Here is an 18,337-nt window from a genome sequence, read left to right on the forward strand (position 1 = left end):
GGCCCCGCCACCGAGTTTGCCGTCAGCCCGTGTTGCAGTTTGTGATCAACCGCGACCCTTTCCACTGCGTTGTGCCCTTTACGAATATTCTTTGCTACTTCTGCTTACGAAGTTCGTAGGGAGCTCCAATCCCCCGCGCTTCGGCAGCCTCTGGACTCCCGCGGCCGCAAGTGCAAGGGCCGTTCGACGAAGGGTAGATTTCGGAGAGCCGGAAGAGCAGAGTTCCTCTATTCAGGGAACTCCAGGGAAGACGCCGTGACGATAAGAGGCCGCCGTCGCCTCAGTTAACGGGTCTATGGCTGCGTTTCTTCCTCGAACAGCCACCGACTTAATGTAATGTGGGTATATATACTGTTCTGACCCACAAACTCGATTTTTCGGGACTCGATTGTTCGGCACGCCGCAAAAACAAACACCCACTAGCTGAAGTCGACCTCTGCACTTCTGTAACAAAACGAAGTGAAAACCTACACGGGAGTTCCCCGTGTGCAGAGGCGAGAAGGTGACTAAAGGAAAATTTGAATGCTTGTGAAGATAAAAAAGAGCAGTCAGAAGAATGTAACGTGAAACAGCTACCGCTTGTCACTAACAAAATTCAGTTTAAGCCTACCGCTATCACCGTAACTAAAATTATAAAGGTAATATTTTTTCTCGACGCATCTGAACCGGTGGCAAGATGGCCTATGACATTATCCCGTACGATGTGAATGCCATTAACACTTTATGTAGCTATCCACGGTTGCTACCTAACGTGTCATTACGGAACCACGCAGAACAATACAAATTTGTTTCATTGGAAAGATTGCGGTTTTGGTAACACTTTTTTTTTGTGATAAATGATATAAAATTTCAATTGCCGTCCAACATCCACAAGTTTGGGACATGTCCGATGGCATACCAAGCCAGAACGCAATCGGCGCAACCTGGCACTGACCGGGACTCAGGCTGCCGCCACTTCCGAGGACAGTCTTCAAATCATTCCTTTCCGCTTCTGTGCTGGCGCGCTCATGGAAGAAAACGTAACAGCAATGGACGACACAAAGGTGTGTTCGAGGAAAAAAAATTGCACTTTATTTGTGATCAGCATCACTTCTATGCGCTATAACGGATTGGTGGGTTCGCGGGCTGCTTTGAGCTTGAAGCATGCCCGCTCATTGAAATCACGAGGGACGAAGAGAAAACGTTTCACTTCCGCCATTTTGCAAGCGATCGCGTTAGGCGAGGCGCTACACACCACAACCCATAGAAAAGTTGTTTTTTCTAATAGGTCAGGATTAATTTTGGAAAGTTGGAACCCTCCTAGACGTTCTGAAAGAACCGCTGCTCCTTCAACGCGCTAACTGTGGTTTAGATGTCACGTACTTCTCGCATTGTTGAGCGTTGTTGTTTTAGTTAATAACAGCTTTTCGATCGAAATGCATTTTAAGGCAAGAAGAAGCGGCTCACAAGGCACAGAAGCCAAGCCACTCAGCTCAGATTTGTTGCAGACGAAAGAGCGCGTTTGAAAAGCGTTTCGTAACTGAACCGTAGCTTGAGTCTACAAACTCCCCTGGAACATATAGCGGCCGCGAAGGGATATCACAACCAGATTTTACCTCGAACTGGCGTTGCTCTGAACGGTTCAATGTTGTATTCGGATATTTCGGAGCTGGCTACAGATGTACACGTATGGCTGTAAGAAGTTATGCCTGCCACCTTCTGTCACATTTTGGAAAAATTGCCGCTCCTGGTCCAAAGCATAAAGCTGTCTCATTTAAATGCCTTTCATTCGGCACACAAAGCAGATAGTCGTATACTGAGCTGACCCCTAACGTGCAATGTTATCTGGAACGAATTTAGCTGTACGTGACGACGAAGAAAATACTAACAAAAAACATTTGCTCATCAACTTAGTTATTTCTAGGGGCAGACTAAATCTGAACAAGCCGGACAGGAAATTATCCGGGACAAATGTTACATTTTCCTTTACCCAAATCTAGCATTCGACGCTTGCGTAAGCCTTACAGCACAGTGGCGCGCACGATGGACGGAAACGTTTTCTCTCCGTCCGGCGTTGCGGAAAAGCCGACCTTTGCGATCCCCCCACCTCCTCATCCTCTTCCAGCGCAATGCACGGTCGCTTTTCAAAACACTTCTGCTGTCGTCATATGGCCGCGTAATCGTGTTTCGAAGGAAGTAATTCGCAAAGTCGTACAAAGAGTACCAGCAACAAATGAACGGCGCCAGAGTAAGACGGCCGCGGTGCGTGAAAATCGGAAGTACAGAGTGCGCGCTGACGGGCGCTTCCGTCTTCGGAAGGCCGCTTCCGAGCCTCGGTCGCTCTCTTCTTCCTCAAGTGTTGTGCTGGAGGATTACGGGGAGAACGCCGACGAGAGTTAATAACCTCGTTCGCATTGCGAGGGTGAGGGTATCTGCCGTTTGTTTCCTTTCCTTCGTTGTTCGTTTTTATTACTTTTGCGTGCGTGTTTAAAAAAAGGCGAACGAACACGGTCTCTAGGTTCGAGTTAAAGCAGCCGCGTGATCCTCGATAACCGAACTCTTCCGGGGTATATTTGAGCTTTAACTGCAGTAGAACTGAGACGTTGTCTTTTACAGTCCGGCTGTTCCAGTTGATAGTCATACTTTTCAGCTCCGTAGCTTCAAATTGACAGCCATGCAAGGCGACCTAACGAAACCAAGAAATCAGAGGCGCCTGTCCTCTAGAGAGGTTAAATCGAATTTCCGTGCAGCGATCACCCGGCGCAATCGGAGCGCGATCCAGCACATCACTTGAGGAAAGAGACATTTATTTTATATATAATATATGTATAACGTTCCGCCTAATATGCAAGAAGTTCACGAAGCGTAGGGCGAGAAAGAAATCGAACGAGACAATGATGCTGTAGCGACACTGATAAAATACCACAATGTGTACAACGTTCACGCACAACAGGCACACATAATGGAACACACACAGGCACACGGAGAGAGAATTCAGCTCAGTCGCTGGGCGTTGATCTTGCGCGGAGTCACCGTGCTTGGTTTGGCGGTCTGATGAGATGGGGAACAATGAGTGAGCAATAAAAAATCCATTTACATCTCGACCGGGTCAGAGATCGCTGAAGGCCTCCGCAAAACGAGGGGGACACATGGTTACTGAACTGCGTTCACACAACAGGGATGGAATTGTTGTCCAGCTGTAATTTCGATCGCTTAAAATATTTGACGGGGCGGAAAGGAGGAAAAAAACTAAAATGGCATGAATGAAAGGTCAACGCTCGAGGTCAGAGCACTTTCTGCCGGCGCGACTTGCTAAGTACCGCGGGTGAGACCTACTAGCCAGCATGTCCCATGCGTAACGCACGTGTTCATCGCGCTCGTTAGCTTGCATTCAAGCCGGTAATCACTGATCGCTCCGAACGGTGCACGTGGTTTTGTACACCAGCGGCCTCCAGCCGAGAGCTTCACCTTTATTTTATCCCCATCCGTTCCTTTGTTATGTGTTTTTGCTTTTTTTTTTCATGTGTCTCCACTAATAATTAAGAAGCTACGAGTAATATTGAGGAGCTGCTGCTTTTATCTGCAGATATATAAAGTAGTTGATCTTAAGAGTTTATGACCCCTACCTTTCAGCGACATTTCTCGATGGAGACTTCGAACTTGAAGCTGACTGTACAGGATACACGCACCTAATGTTTTCCGCCAATTCTTATAAATTTGTGAAAGGAATTCCTTTCGAAACTATTTCTTCCAGTTCGTGACTGCGTGGGAAAGCTTGTATATTCCCCCAAATATCAGGAGCATTATCTTCCGGGGAGTAATCAATTAAAGCTTATCTGAACCCATTCCATCTGATTTTTTGAAGCCAACAGACGATTTTGTTCTGTTTCGTTTCAGTGTGAGCAAAACGAACCGGTAACGTGCCGGCATCAAAATCAGAATGCGAAAAGCATCCGCTTCCCCAACTCAAAATGAGCACAATGACCTCCGAGACGGTGAGTGAGTGAAAGGATGCAGGTTTGGCCTTCGCACGAGCGTTTGATGCGTAAATTTGGCACCCATAGTGTGAACCTCTCGACACGCATGGCAAGCCGAGCATTTGAATACGACTTCCTAGGTTATTCGAAACAGCTAAGATGGTCTTCTCGACCGAGCGATCCGCGGTATGGTTTTGAAGCGATGATCTGGAAATGATTCACAGCGGGCAATGGGACGAGAAACAGCAGCAGTACTCTCGACAGATCACTCTGGGAATAGAGACATATCGAGTATGTATGCGTCTTCTGTACACTGAAAAGGATCTCTTGCTATCGGCTTGCCCAGCTCGGCAAAGTGTCCCGCTCACTGCGTGTCTGGTCCGCTTGTCAGTCACTAGCGTATTTACAAGGAAGGAAAATGCGTTGTCCAAACACACACTGCACACAAAGTTTGTCATCTGCACTCCTCGCGAGAACTGCGGTCCGAACCGCTGAGCAGCACTTGGCCTTCGGCGTCCATTTACGGCAAGCTCGAGTCTGTCTGGCGTTGCACGGTCGCACAGCCTGTCGTGACTCTGGCTCCTGTCGGCTGCTTTCGGTCACCGGACATCGACATCAAGCGTAGCCACTTCTGCACTGAATTCACCGGTGGTCTCGGAGCAGGTGTCGAAGGCGACGCCGGGTTCCGTTGTCGGTACTGCGCACTGCGGAAATCAAAAGCATGGAGCTCTCGGCACATCTGGAAGGTGGTCGTGTAGCGAAGGCTCAAGCTAAAAAAAAATGTGAAGGGAAGTCGGGCGTGATACTTTTACGACGCTGCATCGGCATGTAACTGGAAGCAGCGTATGGAGCCAATTGGGAGTCCGTGCTCTGTAAATCCAAGAAAAAAAAATGTATTTAGTCTACCGAGAACTGATGACAACGGCGCTCTTGTTTTAAACGCCATCAGTAAGCGAATGCACGAGAACGCTACCCTTTGTTTTATCCAGCGGCTCTAGTGAGAATTTCCCAAAGTTCGCTTCTACGGTAGCCGCACTTTAGAGAAGCACAGCCCACTCATCTGTTGCCGCCTACCCTGTGGGATTGACACTGTTTACAGCAGCTCATTTTTTCCGTCTCTCTAGATGCATGCTGCGTCAGCCCTCCGCGGAGTGTGCGTACAAACTGTCCGTGTCGTTTCGAACCAGTGATTTTGTGTTCAAGATGCCTCGTTTCCTCTTCACAACCCTCGACAACACGCGACAACATTTGCAGGCTGCCCAGGCAACGGCGACGGACGTCCGCGAGTAGCTATGTCCAGCGCTGTTCACCGCCCCATTCGCTAGGCCGGGGGCGGGGACCACGGGCATGACATTGAGGACCAGGGTCGCGAAGAGCCCCAAAGCTCCGGCCAGAGGCCGATGCACGTGGCCGCAGTGCTCCTCCTTCCACCGACGAGGCAGCGGCAGCCGATCACAGCTGCTTTCCGCTCCTGCGGAACGGGTCCTGGGGCGCCCCGAGCACGTCGGCCGCGGTCTCGGCGGCCAGCGGGCTGGTGGCGGCGCCCAGCGGCTGCCAGAGCGGCGCCGCGGTGGGCAGCAGAGACGAGGCCCAGGGGTCCAGCGTGGCGTGGACCCCCGACGGAGGTCACTGGAGCGGCATGTAGGGCCAGTTGAACGAGCTGCCGGACAGCAGCATGTCGCGGATCAGCGTCTCGATGGGCGTCTTGCCCACCAGACGCACGAAGAAGAGCTGCTCGATCACCTGCGAGCTGACTGTCCGTAAGCTGGGCAGCCGGAGCAGCAGCTTGCCGAACCGCGTCGGCTGGTTCGGGTACTGCGTCCGGCAGTACTCTTCAAGCGCGCACTGTGACTTCTCCTGCAGGCTTTCGATGTTCGCAACGTCTGAGAGGCCGCAGGCGTCTGCATCGGGGCGGAAAGAGCAAAGGGGCAACAACGTTAGGTCAGCGGCCGCACAAACACGAGCAACAAGCTTAGACATCGCTTCGTTCCCGGCAGTGCAGTGCACGCACCAGGCACTTAAACTCGCAATCCCGATGCCACCTTGAAACTTGGAAAGCGAACTCGAATCAAGCTCGCATTATTTTCAAGTTCACACCTCGCGATATCGTAAGGTTAAGTGTGCCTAAAAGGTTTCCCTTGTGTCAATTAGAAACTGCGTACATAATTTGACTGTCTTCGTGGCGTTTGAATTTGCGTTTCTTGTTTGTTTCCCCATTCAGTACGGTGTATAAACCTCATTTTTGTACGAAGGAATAAGTTTGCCCAAAAGACGAGGACGAAGGCAAGAGAGGGCAAAACGAGCGCAACTTCCCAAGTTGCGCTCGTTTTGTCTTCGCTTCTCTTCGTCCTCTTCTTTTGCGCAAACCTATTCCTACGTACGTCATGAACCAACTAGCCAGCAATCAAGTCCTACTCATTTTTGTCTTTACTTACTCCACTCGAGATTCAAAACGTACTCATGCCGGCACGTTTACTACATTCGTGGACAGTAAAAGAAAATGTCTGCCTAGTGCGACCCCAGTAGGCACCCCAATGTCTGTCTCACGGGCACTACGATTCAGGCCTAAAAGACGGTTACTCAGTATGCACTCTTGTACCAATCGGATTGCGAGTTACACTACTTCCAACGCGGTCATATTAGTGCTGCCGCGAGGCGTGGCGCAATGCCGATTCTCTAAGCGCACATCGAAGCAAAAAAATAGGGGGGGGGGGGGGGGGGGGGGGAGAGAGAGACAAATCCAAAACTGAGACATCCGCAAGCAGTCAGCACACGACAAGGGCAAAGCTCGTAAGCCACCCGCTTCCGCGCGCTTCCCACACCGAGCGACCACTGAGACCGGGAAGTCGAATGTGCGGTAGACCTGACGGTCCTTCCCCGGGTGTTACCTGTCGCGTGCGCCTAATTGAAGCCGACGTCCCGTGGCACAGGAGCAGTGTCCAACTGGCACCGAGCAACCTCTCTGTTCTTGCTGCTTCTGTCCTCTTACCTACTTACTCTTAGCATTTCTTTCCGCAATTTTCTTTGCTAGTGCGCAAGGAGCATCTCTTCCGAGGATCAGTGCCCGGCGCTGTCTTGTCCGCGCAGATTAAATGGGCGGGACGGGTTCGTCCTCACGGTGATCGGAGACTCGCTCGCGTTCGGTTGAGCAGGTTCGGTGCAGGCGCGTTTCCTCCTGCTGTTGGGTGGCTATGTACGCTGCTGCTATTTCGGGAGCGTGGCGGTGGACGAGCGTGCTGCGTACACGCGCGGCTTCGAGTCTCGCGTTCACCTTGTGACCTCCGCCGACCCCGGCGCGCGCGTACCCGAGCCGCGCCAGGGGCCGCAGGGGTTAAACGGCGCGGGACCTTCGGGCATCGTTAAGAATCCCTTATAATGCACGGCAGGGCTGCGCCAACAAGGGCGTGTGCTCACTTGCTCGCGCTTTGCCCACCGTTTTACTGCGCAGCCATCCACGAGGAACGCGGCCGAGCAGAGTGCGCGGCTCTTAAGCGGAACGACGGCGACGGCTCCGCGTCTGGACCCGCACGCTCGCTCGTCAACGCTGGAGCACGCTGGCGGGCCGTTACAGCACGGTCCACGTTACGGGCCAGGACAGCCTGCGCTTGCACGGGGGCGTCCGCGGTGGTTTTCATTTGCTGGCTTGCTCTCGCTTGTTTCTTTTTTTCCCCTACGCTTCGCTGGTCGTTAGGCGAGGCTGTAATAACTTGTCTATTTTGGTACAACTCGGCAGAGCAACAAGTCACAAAATGGCCGTGCGGTAGTCTTGATTTCTTATCTGGCCTGTTCAAAAAAAAATGGCTCTGACACAGCGAGAACAAAAGGGACCCGTTTAAAAAGAAGAGACACTGAGCGAGCGAGGGCGTATTAACAAAGGAGGAACTATAGGGGAGCAGGCGGCAAGTCTGGCTCACCAGGTCGCGAGGTGAAATCGTGACCAGGCTAAGGCAGGTGCCAAGGCTTGTCCGGCCACTATTAAATTCCGAGTTGATAGCGCGTTTCCCCATTTGTACCTGCCGCGCATTTAATTCGGCCAAATGCACTTGCTTGGTGGCCGAAACGATATGCGGGCACCACATTAATGCAGTACTATTGAATGCCACGAGCGCCGGTATAAACGCTTGTCAGACCGCAAGTATCACAATATATGTGCACAACCACTGCCACAGAGCATCGGCATTATAGCCGAACAAATGAAGTTGGCATGTAGTATTGACGTTTCCAAAGTAAGCTGACCGTGTTGAGGATTTCGCGTTCACTCTTTCGTGATGTTGTACTCACTTCACACGTTCGTCTGTATGAGGTATGCGTTCTCATTGATCTGTAGGACGCAATTATATTTTTTCCTCTGTTGTTTCATGATAGTTAAGCTCACCCGCCGCGGTGGTTGAGTGGCTAAGGCGTAGTGCTGCTGAATACAAGGACGCGGGTTCGACTCCCGGCCGCGGCGGCCGCTTTTCTGATGGCGGCGAAATGCAAAAACACCCGTGTGTACGAGATTTCGGTGCACGTTAAAGATCCCCAGGTGGTCAAAAAGAATCTGGAGCCCTCCATTACAGCGCGCCTAATCACCTGCGTTGCGTCGGCGCGTTAAACCCTATAATCAATCAATCAATCAATCAATGATAGTTTAGCTCATGTTTCGCTGCGTATGGTGCATACACTATCCCCGAAAAAAGTTTAGTTACCTGCATTTTCTTTCCATCTTTTTATTCGTGAGCCAATCGCTGTGCCTGTGCACGTTACTCAAACTTTAATTGATTGATTGATTTATTGACTGTTGCTCTTGTCACACAGTGCTGTCAGAGCGTTCTGCTAATAGGCAAAAAACTTTCCATCAGGGGACGAAGTAAGCATGCAATAAACCAATTGAACGAAAAGGCTGGTGACGTTTCCGTCCAGCTTTTCATAATGTGTCAGTAATCCGTCCTTTGTCGAGGCGGTGGCGAGAATAAGTGCTCGCAGGAAGGCGGTGCGCGCCTCCAAAAGCGCATCCCGTCTTCTCGTCGCTTGAGGCGCGCAACAGCCGACACGTGTGACGTGACGAGGTGAATCAGATGCGCGGGTGACAGCTTCGGGAGGAGGGTAAACGGGCGTAGACAAAACAGTCGCAGCTGTTTCGTTCTGCGGGGAACAAAGCTCCGCTTCACGGACACGCGGGATTTGGGGCGGCTGTCGACGACAAAGCGGCCGCAAAACGGAGCCGCTTGTGGTAGTTCTACGCGTTCAATCTCGCGAGCAGCCTCTTCCCTCCTCGTCCAAAAGAGCAGCCTCGCCTCCCGAATGCCCCCGAGCAGTGCGCCAGCCAGAGGGCGCGAACATGTCGGGGTGGAGGGCAGAAGGACGGAGAGGGGGGCCGGCAGGAGGGGAAGATCGACAAAAAGCAGAGTGTGAAACGAAGAGAGCGTGACTCTGACGCCAAAGAAAAGACGACGGCACCGCCGCCAGCCCCGGGTTCCCGACTTTATTAATTAAAGCGAGCCGGCGGTGGCGGCGATTTTGCTGCTTTTCGGCTCGAAGCGACGCGACGGGCTCAGTGAGCGAGCTGCTTCGGACAATTAACACAATTAACGCGAGACCGACGACGGGACAAATAGGCCTGGCAGTCCTTTTGAACGAAAGAAGAAGCAATCTCGGCTAGATGGAACCTGTTCTGACTCGCTGCTTTTGTATAAGCAATTAGTGTGTGCGTTTTTTGCGGGTGCTTTGAGTGTCTGTATGACTGCGAGCACTTCTTTGTCTGCGCACCGAATATCGCTCACAACCGACCTCGGCGCCTTCGACCAGGCAATGTCGTGATGAAATGCGAAATTCGTGGGAATCGTAGCGCATGCGTCAACAGCTTTCCTCCGCGATGTCCCGGAGGCTGATACTGCAGAGCGTGAGGTCGCTGGTTCGATTCACTGCCATGACGTTTGCTTTTCTGGTATATATGAAATACACATTACGTGTCAAATTCAAGGTTTATTAAGAACCCCAGTTGGTCTAATTAGGATGCGTTATTTGACGTACGGTGCGCAACACCCTTGTCTATAACACTGAGTTCAACTGCAATCGGTTACACCCCAAAACTGCGGACTAAAACTTGTCACAAAAGATGTTGAGGTCAAAATATATGGTCAATACTTCAGAATGACACAACAGTTTCCTTCAAATGTTTTTCGGCCGAAGCAAGATAAGGCTTTAAGTACGAAACCTGTGTTATAGACAAGGGTGTTGCCCTCTGTACGTCAGACGTTCTCTGGTATTCTTGGTGTCTAAACCACGGTGGAGTTGTCGGTGCCCATTATAATGAAGGGAAGCACATGAGACCAAAATGTGGGGAAGAGGTTGGCAGGCATGCAGGGTGGAGTTGCCGAGTAGCAGAAATGGTAACTCTATGAACGCCATAGAAAATCATTGTCAGCATAGCCAGGCTAGGGTTGGGATCATATGTGTTACGCAAACTATTGATGTGTTAAGTGAACCATGATGGAGGCGAAAAACAAAAAACGCACGTGTGTCAAGATTTTGGCGCACACACGTTAAAGATCCCTAGTTGGTCAAAATTGATCAGGAGCCCTCCACGACTGCGCACCTCATAGCGCACGTGTAGCTTCGGCGAGTAAAACACACGTGAATTCTTGTGTCTGAACCGCGCTCAAAAGTTTTCTCGTTAGCAGGTACGGCAACTGAAGTAGTTATTTTAAGAAAAATGCGAAAACACCGGCGTCAGCTGCACGGGGTTCTGATTATTCTGATTACAGGCTTCCACATTTGTCGGCACAGTTTTTTCGCCTTTGCCCATCAAATCCGGAAGAAGGGCGGGGAGGGTAGCCGCACAAACAGTGCACACAAGAACCACCCAACGCAGCCACGCACACGCATCGCTGGCCGCTGCAGAGTGGTCCGCCCCAGAACCGCCTCCACAGTTTAGAGGCAGTTCCGTGCTATCGAGGGCTGTTTACTAAACTCTGCATGTGGGTAGAAAACTTCCCTCTCGCGACGCGAAATGATTGCGAGAGCGAACAGATGCTGAAACGATCGGCAAGCAAGAAAGACGACTCGGCTGGTGAATTCTCGCGTACTCATATTGAGATCTTAGCGCCTGACGCCTCGTCTATGTAAACTACATCCCCTCGCCCGACCGCGGCGTGGTCTGAATATTCATTGCTTCATTTCTCCCAGATACTATCGACACACTCAACAGGCAGTCACGACAAGAGAATGAGGCTGTATTATCTAACGCTAATTTTATTATGGAGAGAAAAGTGCTTGCTTTTAATTTACTAGGAATGAAATTAAAAGCAGCGTACAAGCTGCGTTGGATGACAAACAAAAAAAATACACGCACGGAAAATGAAGCACACGTTGGAAAAGAAAGCGAGGAGGGAAGAGCAGGTAGTTGTGTTCCTTCTTATTATAACCACGGCGCCACCGTTGGGCTTATTAGAACGAAGCCGCTAAGTACACACATTTAAGCGAAAATGAACCGCGGACAAGCGGTGCCCATTTGTTTAGATATTTGGCAGTCGGAACCACAAAGAGACGTAATTACCTAGGTTCATCTCGGCGTAAAATTTATTTTATTTCTCCCTGTTTTTTACAACCCAAGAGGCTCCCAGTACACCGTATTCGACAGCCACTTCAATCGATAGCGCCACATCTTTTGAAAAGGTGCAGCCCCACTTCTAATAAACTTAAGCTCGTGGAAAGTAAAAGAACAAACAAGTCGCTCCTGTCCAATACGCAGCGGCGAGTCAATAAAGCTCCTAAGTGCTGCGCCTGGGGTGTCGGTGTTTTTGCGGGGAATAAAAAACCTGCGCCTCACGCACAACGCTGTTCCGGCACCGGCAGCAAGAGGGACAGCAACCAAACAAACAAGCTGTTGTCGTCGGGTTCCTGTTTGTTCGGTCGCCTGATCAGGCATGCGAGGCACGGTGGCTGCGAGAGCAGATTAGCAGCCCGCAGCCGCCGCATGCGCAGCGGGCTCCGGGACGCGAGCAAGCGTCAAGTGTGATTCCGTATTCAATTAGCCGCGGAATAATTGGGAGGCACGAGCAGGGTGCCTCTCATTAGGATTGTACAATGGCCACTACCCCGCTATACACCGTGTTGTTCCTTCGGCGCTGGAGGAGCACAACTCGGTGAAGGGACCTAAGTTATCTAAGAAGCAGACATTTGGTTTTGCGTCTTTGAGCGGTCGATATCGGACGACGTCACGCGCAAGCGCGCTCGGTAGCCCCTGGCACCAAAATGAAAGCAAGGGCGCAAACTGTAAGCTAGGAGGTGACACTCGGCAGAAGTTCACAAGCAGCGCCGCACTCGTCTCGGATTGTCGGCGGCTTCTAATCAAAAAGAAGAGCCGTCGGCGATGTGACTTATGAACAAAGAAAAGAACGATAATTATTATTATCAAACGGATGCGTCGGATCCGCTTGATGGATGCGGTGTGCGTGTCTTGTGCAGAGTAGGGCGCGAATGCGGCGAATACAATTACATTTTAAGAAAAATAAATAGTCTGTACAACGCACGGAAACGCGAGAGCCAACGGAGGCTGCGTATTACCAGAATGAGATGCTTGAACCTGCTGGATGAATTAAAACGCGCGGACTCCCGGCTGCGCATTCTCTCCCCCTCGTTCCCCCTCTTTATGTATCAGTTAGTTGTTTTTCCGTGTTAGAGGTGTAGCTGTGCGTCCGCAGTTCATGTTGCGCGCTATTATCGCCATAAATGCACGCCAGCTATTAAAGTCTCGACGTGAAAGGTTGCCTGTTCTGGCCATGCTAGTGCTATTATATGGTTTTCTCAAAGGCTGTCTGGGCCTGTGCGGTCTTGGAATAAATAAGCGCTATAATTACCATACCTATACCGTAGAACGTGGCAAAAAAGCCTGCTAGGCTCTCATTGCTGGTCCATGTCGCTAAGCTAAGAATGCCATGACAGGGGTGTCAGTGAAAGGAAGATCGGATGAATATTCCCACTCCTCCACCACCCCCTTCCCCCTAGTTGATTCCCCCGCTAGGAGAGACATTACCTTGTGTGACAGTTAGGTGGGGAAGTCCTGGTGACGCCTGCGCCTGTCCCAAATTGGAGAATGAGAATTGCGCACTGTACACGGAGGCATGTATGGATGCATCCATGTATTACGGTCGTATAGATGTATGCGCACGTACGCTGGTGCGTAAGCACACACACACGTACATACACACACACACACGCATACACACAACCACGCACACGCACACATGCCCATACACTCCCACACGCATATACACGCACACACGCACGCGCACACGCACAAGCACACACCCCCAAGCACGCACGCAGACGCACGCAGACGCACACATACGCACACACACAAGCACGTACGCACAAACCCACTCACACGCGCCCGCACACACGCACACGCACACATACACAATTTCGAAGAGGCTTGAAGCATTTCATGCTCAAAATGCAGCGGCTCAAGTGATCCCGAAGGATGGGAAAATCGCATACGCAGTGACAGCCGCGCCACCCTTTGCGGCTTGGTTCATTACTGCTCCTTGGCCGTCCTCAGCGCCTGAACTAGTTTTCCGCCGAACGGCTGCTTGATTTTCTGTCCCGGGGGCGCACGAGACACACTGGGAGGCGGAGGGACCATAACGTGCACGCCGCGGGCCGTCTTGAAGCGACACTCGGCCGCCCGGGGGGCAAAAGCGCGCGGGGCAATGAGAAATCACTGCGAGCGCAGCGCGTCGCTCCGTCATCGACTGGGAGCCGCGAGAGCCCCAAAAGCGCATTACGACAAGAACAAAGGCGCGCCGTTGTAGCGACAAGGCTCCGTCCGCGCGTTGGGGGAAAAAGGTGATTAATCGCTCGTTTATGCCGACTCCCCCGGCTTGCTCTCTCGACGCGGGGCGCCTGTCCGACAGCCTCTGCGTGCGTGAACACTGCCGGCAACTCCACGCGTCCTGTGTAGGGCCACATGAGGGCGAGGTAAAAAACAAGGCCTTGTCACGTGTTTCGATGGCACGCGATAAGGAGAGACGATACAGTTTCACGAGGTCGGAAAGCACGCAGTGACAAGACAGAAACAAGTGCCTTTGATCTGTAACTGGGGTGTGGTCGCCCGCGACGCAACGTTACAGCTATACATGCAAGGCATTGTCCATGTTTGAATGCACAACTTTAAAGTTCAATTTCTAACTTTGGCTCGTGAAATACAAAGAAATCAAATGTATTCGGTTTCACTGTTCACCTGTATCGCTATTTCATTTTGAGAGCTTACCCTCATTATGTCGAATTCAAAGATGGACCGAGTATTAATTAACGGAGTGTCCTTCAGGTACATGCCAGAACACCTTGGTTTATACGTAACTCTTCCAGTGTGAAACGTTATGCATGAAGAGTGCTTTGAAACTGGGAAGGTTTAAGTTCCCCCCTTCCCCCGCCCCCTAAACTCAGAAGCTGGACCGCTATTTTTAGCTTGCCTCAGGCATATCGCCGCAGCGGTGGACATTTTCTGCCCAAGCTGCCCTGATTACAACAACAATTTAATCAATTCCCGTTAATCTCAAACAAAGCATTAGAAGCTGCACTTTATCATTAAGTGAATACCTCGAGAACAACTAGCATTGGCTTCGTCTTCAACTTCCGGCTGCATGAAGAACAACACGCGTGACATCGAATGAAACCCCCTCCAAAGTGTTCGTGTTGGCTGGACTTGATGTGGTAAAGGGGCATCAACACTTGCGCAGACGGGACCAACCTCGCGAAAGCTAATTAGTTGTGTACCCGCCTCGGTAACCAGCCATCGTCGCAGAGTCGCAAGCCCTAAGCACGCAGCACAATGGGACGCGCAAAACGCAGCTTGGACTAACGCGCCGCAATCGTGCGTAAGCACCTGCGTTTCAAGACCGGCCGTTGGCTTAACGCGCGGTCCAGCAGGAAAAGCCGGTTGCAGATAGCTAAGGCTTTCGCCGACGCGCACGCTGCATTACGGGCGATGCGGTCATCACGATGCGGCGCGGTGCAATGTGCCGCCGCAACGCTGGCGTCCAAGGGCTGGAAATTAGTTTAGCTCGCGAGCCAAGCGGCGGGGCTCGATTCGGCCTGGTTCGCACTTTGGTCCGGAACGGGCAAAGAGGGGCCCGCACTCGGCCAGCGCAGGTGTGGGGCGGAAGTGCAGTACGGGTTGCACAGGCCCCGGGGCCTTTGTACGGGTGCACTCGTGCCGCTCCACTACGTAGCTGCGTCGCGGCGTATGCATATGAGCGCACGTATTACGAACACCGCGCCGACTCCAAACAAGTCTTGAGTGTGGGTGATCATCATATCGCGCGGATCGGCGACAGGGCTGGAAACGTGTTGATTATTAATAGGAAACCGAAGAATTAGTGCAGCTATAAACTTATTAGCAGCAGAATTATTACTTACTATAGAGGCCCGGGAAACATTGAAGGTTATTTGTAGCATTTGCAATTTCTCAATATCACGAGGCGCGGTTACAGGCCATGCGAAGTTCGTGCCCTAGACAAGTCTATAGTTTGAATCAGTAGAAGGTAGCGTGACTTTTATCCTAAGACGATCTAGATGCCTACTGCTTCTCTCCGTCCAAATTTCCTGTCTTTAAAAGCCAGGAAAATAGGTATGGGAAGCGGTTTTTTCGTGCGACATCAGGCTTATAAATCGCGATCCGGTAAAAATTAGTTATACCGCCGTTGCTTGCTTTACCAGAAACCGTGTCAACGGTTTAGGGCGGGTGTGAGCTCCATTTGTTACGGCTGACCACGAACCCAGAAGAAATATACTTGGAAGTGCAGTACAACGCTCGCTAACAGTGTGTCGCTTATGACACATCATCATCATCATTAGCCTATCTGCGCCCACTGCTGGGCAAAGGCCTCTCCCATGGATCTCCATTTATCCCTGTCTTGTGCTAACTGCGTCCAAGTTACCCCGCAAACTTCTTGACGTCATCTGCCCATCTAACTTTCTGCTGCCCCTTGCCACACTTGCCTCTTCCCTAGGGATCCACTCTGTTACGCTTAATAACCAACGGTTATCTTGCCTTCGCATTACATTCCCTGCCCACACCCATTTCTTTTTCTTCATTTCTACTATTATGTCCTTAACACGCGTTTGTTTCCTGACCCACTCGGCTCTCTTCTTGTCCCACTAATGTTACACCTATCATCTTCATCTTCCTTTCCACTGCTCGCTGAGTCGTCCTCATAGACAGATAGGTCATCTTAAATATCAGGTGAAGCGGTGTAGCGAATTCATAACTTCATAGGCTTTCGTGCTTTTCTCGTGCTTGCTGCTTTCTTTGGAAGGCGCAAAATAAACCAAGTAACCCTAAGGAAAAAAGACACCGATAGGAGACTTTTGCTTCCTGCGGAACGGCACATCAGGACCAACATCCTCGCAACTGCGGTAACCCCAACTTGTGTAGAGTGAACAGAAAGTGGAGGAACACAGGGGCTGCAGCGCACCACAAATTGGCTTTCTGCCAATGAAGACGGGGAGAACTTTACAAAGTGAGAACCCAGAAAGGCTTTTTGAATTAAGCCTTTTGTTTCTTTACATTAAACGAAATGGGTCGTTAGCTTGACATAGCCGCGCCATAAACAGCTGCTCGTATTCCGTCCGCGCATTTACCCGGGGTTAGCTTCCGGTGAATAAAGTAAACAAAACTGTGCTCGCGTTTTCGCTCCCTCTCCGGCTTAGAAGTAAGAACAAAGAATGCACGAAAACAACCTTGAATACGTCTGCGGTACCTTAAAACGAACCTCACTTTGCACATGCGATACATCAGCACAAAAAGGGGGGCAGCAGCGCAGCAACAGTCAGCCCTGTTCACATCACGGGACGACAAAGCTGCTAAAATGCTATTTGAAGTGCAATTTGGCGATAGTTCAACGAGTGCAAGAAACAGATACGATCATTTGTAACTTACAATTAAGCATTCTTTTGAATTAGCGCAATTAAACTTAGGAAGACTAACACTCTATCTAGTGGCAGAAAAACACGGTGTTGTCGGTTCCACGGCGTCTTTCAAGGGGGACTCACCTGTCAACATTCGTACGGGAGTTACTACTCCACAACCCATGGATTTAAAAGCCATCGTGAACCAATACGACAAGCTTTACAAATACATATCAATGTTCAGAACGGCCTAGTTTCCTTATTTTAGAGATATTTCACTTCTGTACTGAAATAAAAAAAAAAAAAAACTGTTGCTTGCTAGAGAGCTAGCGCCATCTTGTGAAAACTGGATAAACCAAAGTGCTGTTCTTGTTTATTTTTTTACCTCAGTAAAGAAGTGATATATTTCTAAAACAAGCTAACTAGGCCGTTAGTAACGTTTCTGTGAATTTGTAAAACCTTGTTAAGCCCATAGGTCATGCTCTTTAAGCCCATAAGTGATATAGGAATGTGATCAAGTGAGTCCCTATTAACAGCGGAGCTGCTGTACAAGCCGAAAGTTCACCATAGCAGAAAAAAATGAAAAAAAAAAAAAAAGCCGAGCGCTTCGTGAGCGCCTGACTCCTCGGCACGCGTCCTCGTCCTGGCACGCGCAGCGGCTTTAAATAAAATAAAATAAAATAAAAACTGGCAAAACCCCAGGAGCGAGAAAATATGCCGAGCGCTCGTGAGCGCGTACCTCGCGGCGACCGCCGATTCCCCGCCTCGCGCAGTGGCTATAGGAAAACAAACAAAAAAAGGTCCACCGCAGTCGTCAAGCGCTCAATTGGCAAGAGGAACACATCGATGTCGATGCGTATGACGATGACTACTACTAGCACAGTGGAAGGTTGTGGCGGAGCATGTGAATAAACAATCTCAAACTTGTACAAATGCGTGGTGATGTGTCCTTCAGTGATCACGTATAAAGAAATCATGCAGCTTGCCTATGGTTCAGGCCTTGCGCGACTTAGTGCAAGCTTCGCCAGTTGAGCTGGTGGAAGTCTACAATGGTGAGGATGACTTTCCGTCCACCACTCGCCGCGAAGGAGACGACGACCCCTTCGATGCATATGACGACGATTACTGGCACCGCAACTATTCAAATAAACGATGATACTGAAACTTAACAATGCGTCCGGCAATGGTCACAGCTTCGCCATTCAAGTCTTGCGCGTGAGTGAAAGCTTCCCTGAATTTTTTTGATGCGACTGAAATAGCTTAATTCGAAGCGACTGCTTCATGCTATTTATATTAAAACTTGGACTGATACAGTCATCCACGATACCCGGTGATATAAAGTTTTCCACAATTCCGTGGTCGTTGGAGCTGACTAATATCATGTTGTTTCGGTATAGTTACGATAAAACCAGTGTTGCAGTTGTTTTCTGTCAGCATGCTCTTTTCGTAGAGACCCATGTAAAATAAACTCGGTGAAATGACACAACCGT

General features: G+C 50.5%; 2 protein-coding genes across 2 annotated transcripts in view; one reads left to right on the top strand and one right to left on the bottom strand.

Moving 5' to 3' along the window:
- The window catches only part of LOC144170751 (uncharacterized), a 492,715-nt gene that overhangs the window by 95,643 nt on the left and 378,735 nt on the right, over positions 1-18,337 (top strand). The gene's annotated exons all lie outside the window — the stretch shown is intronic.
- Positions 1,049-18,337, bottom strand: part of LOC144170750 (nuclear receptor subfamily 2 group F member 1-B-like) — a 154,046-nt gene continuing 136,757 nt past the window's right edge. Inside the window, 1 exon segment of the mRNA XM_077700731.1 lies at positions 1,049-5,857. Within this exon segment, the coding sequence (XP_077556857.1) occupies positions 5,583-5,857 (275 nt within the window). The 3' untranslated portion in view covers positions 1,049-5,582.

This window comes from Haemaphysalis longicornis, unplaced genomic scaffold (assembly GCF_048455015.1).
Source record: "Haemaphysalis longicornis isolate Haplotype H1 unplaced genomic scaffold, Haemaphysalis longicornis Haplotype H1 scaffold_2, whole genome shotgun sequence".
Lineage (NCBI taxonomy): Eukaryota > Metazoa > Arthropoda > Arachnida > Ixodida > Ixodidae > Haemaphysalis > Haemaphysalis longicornis.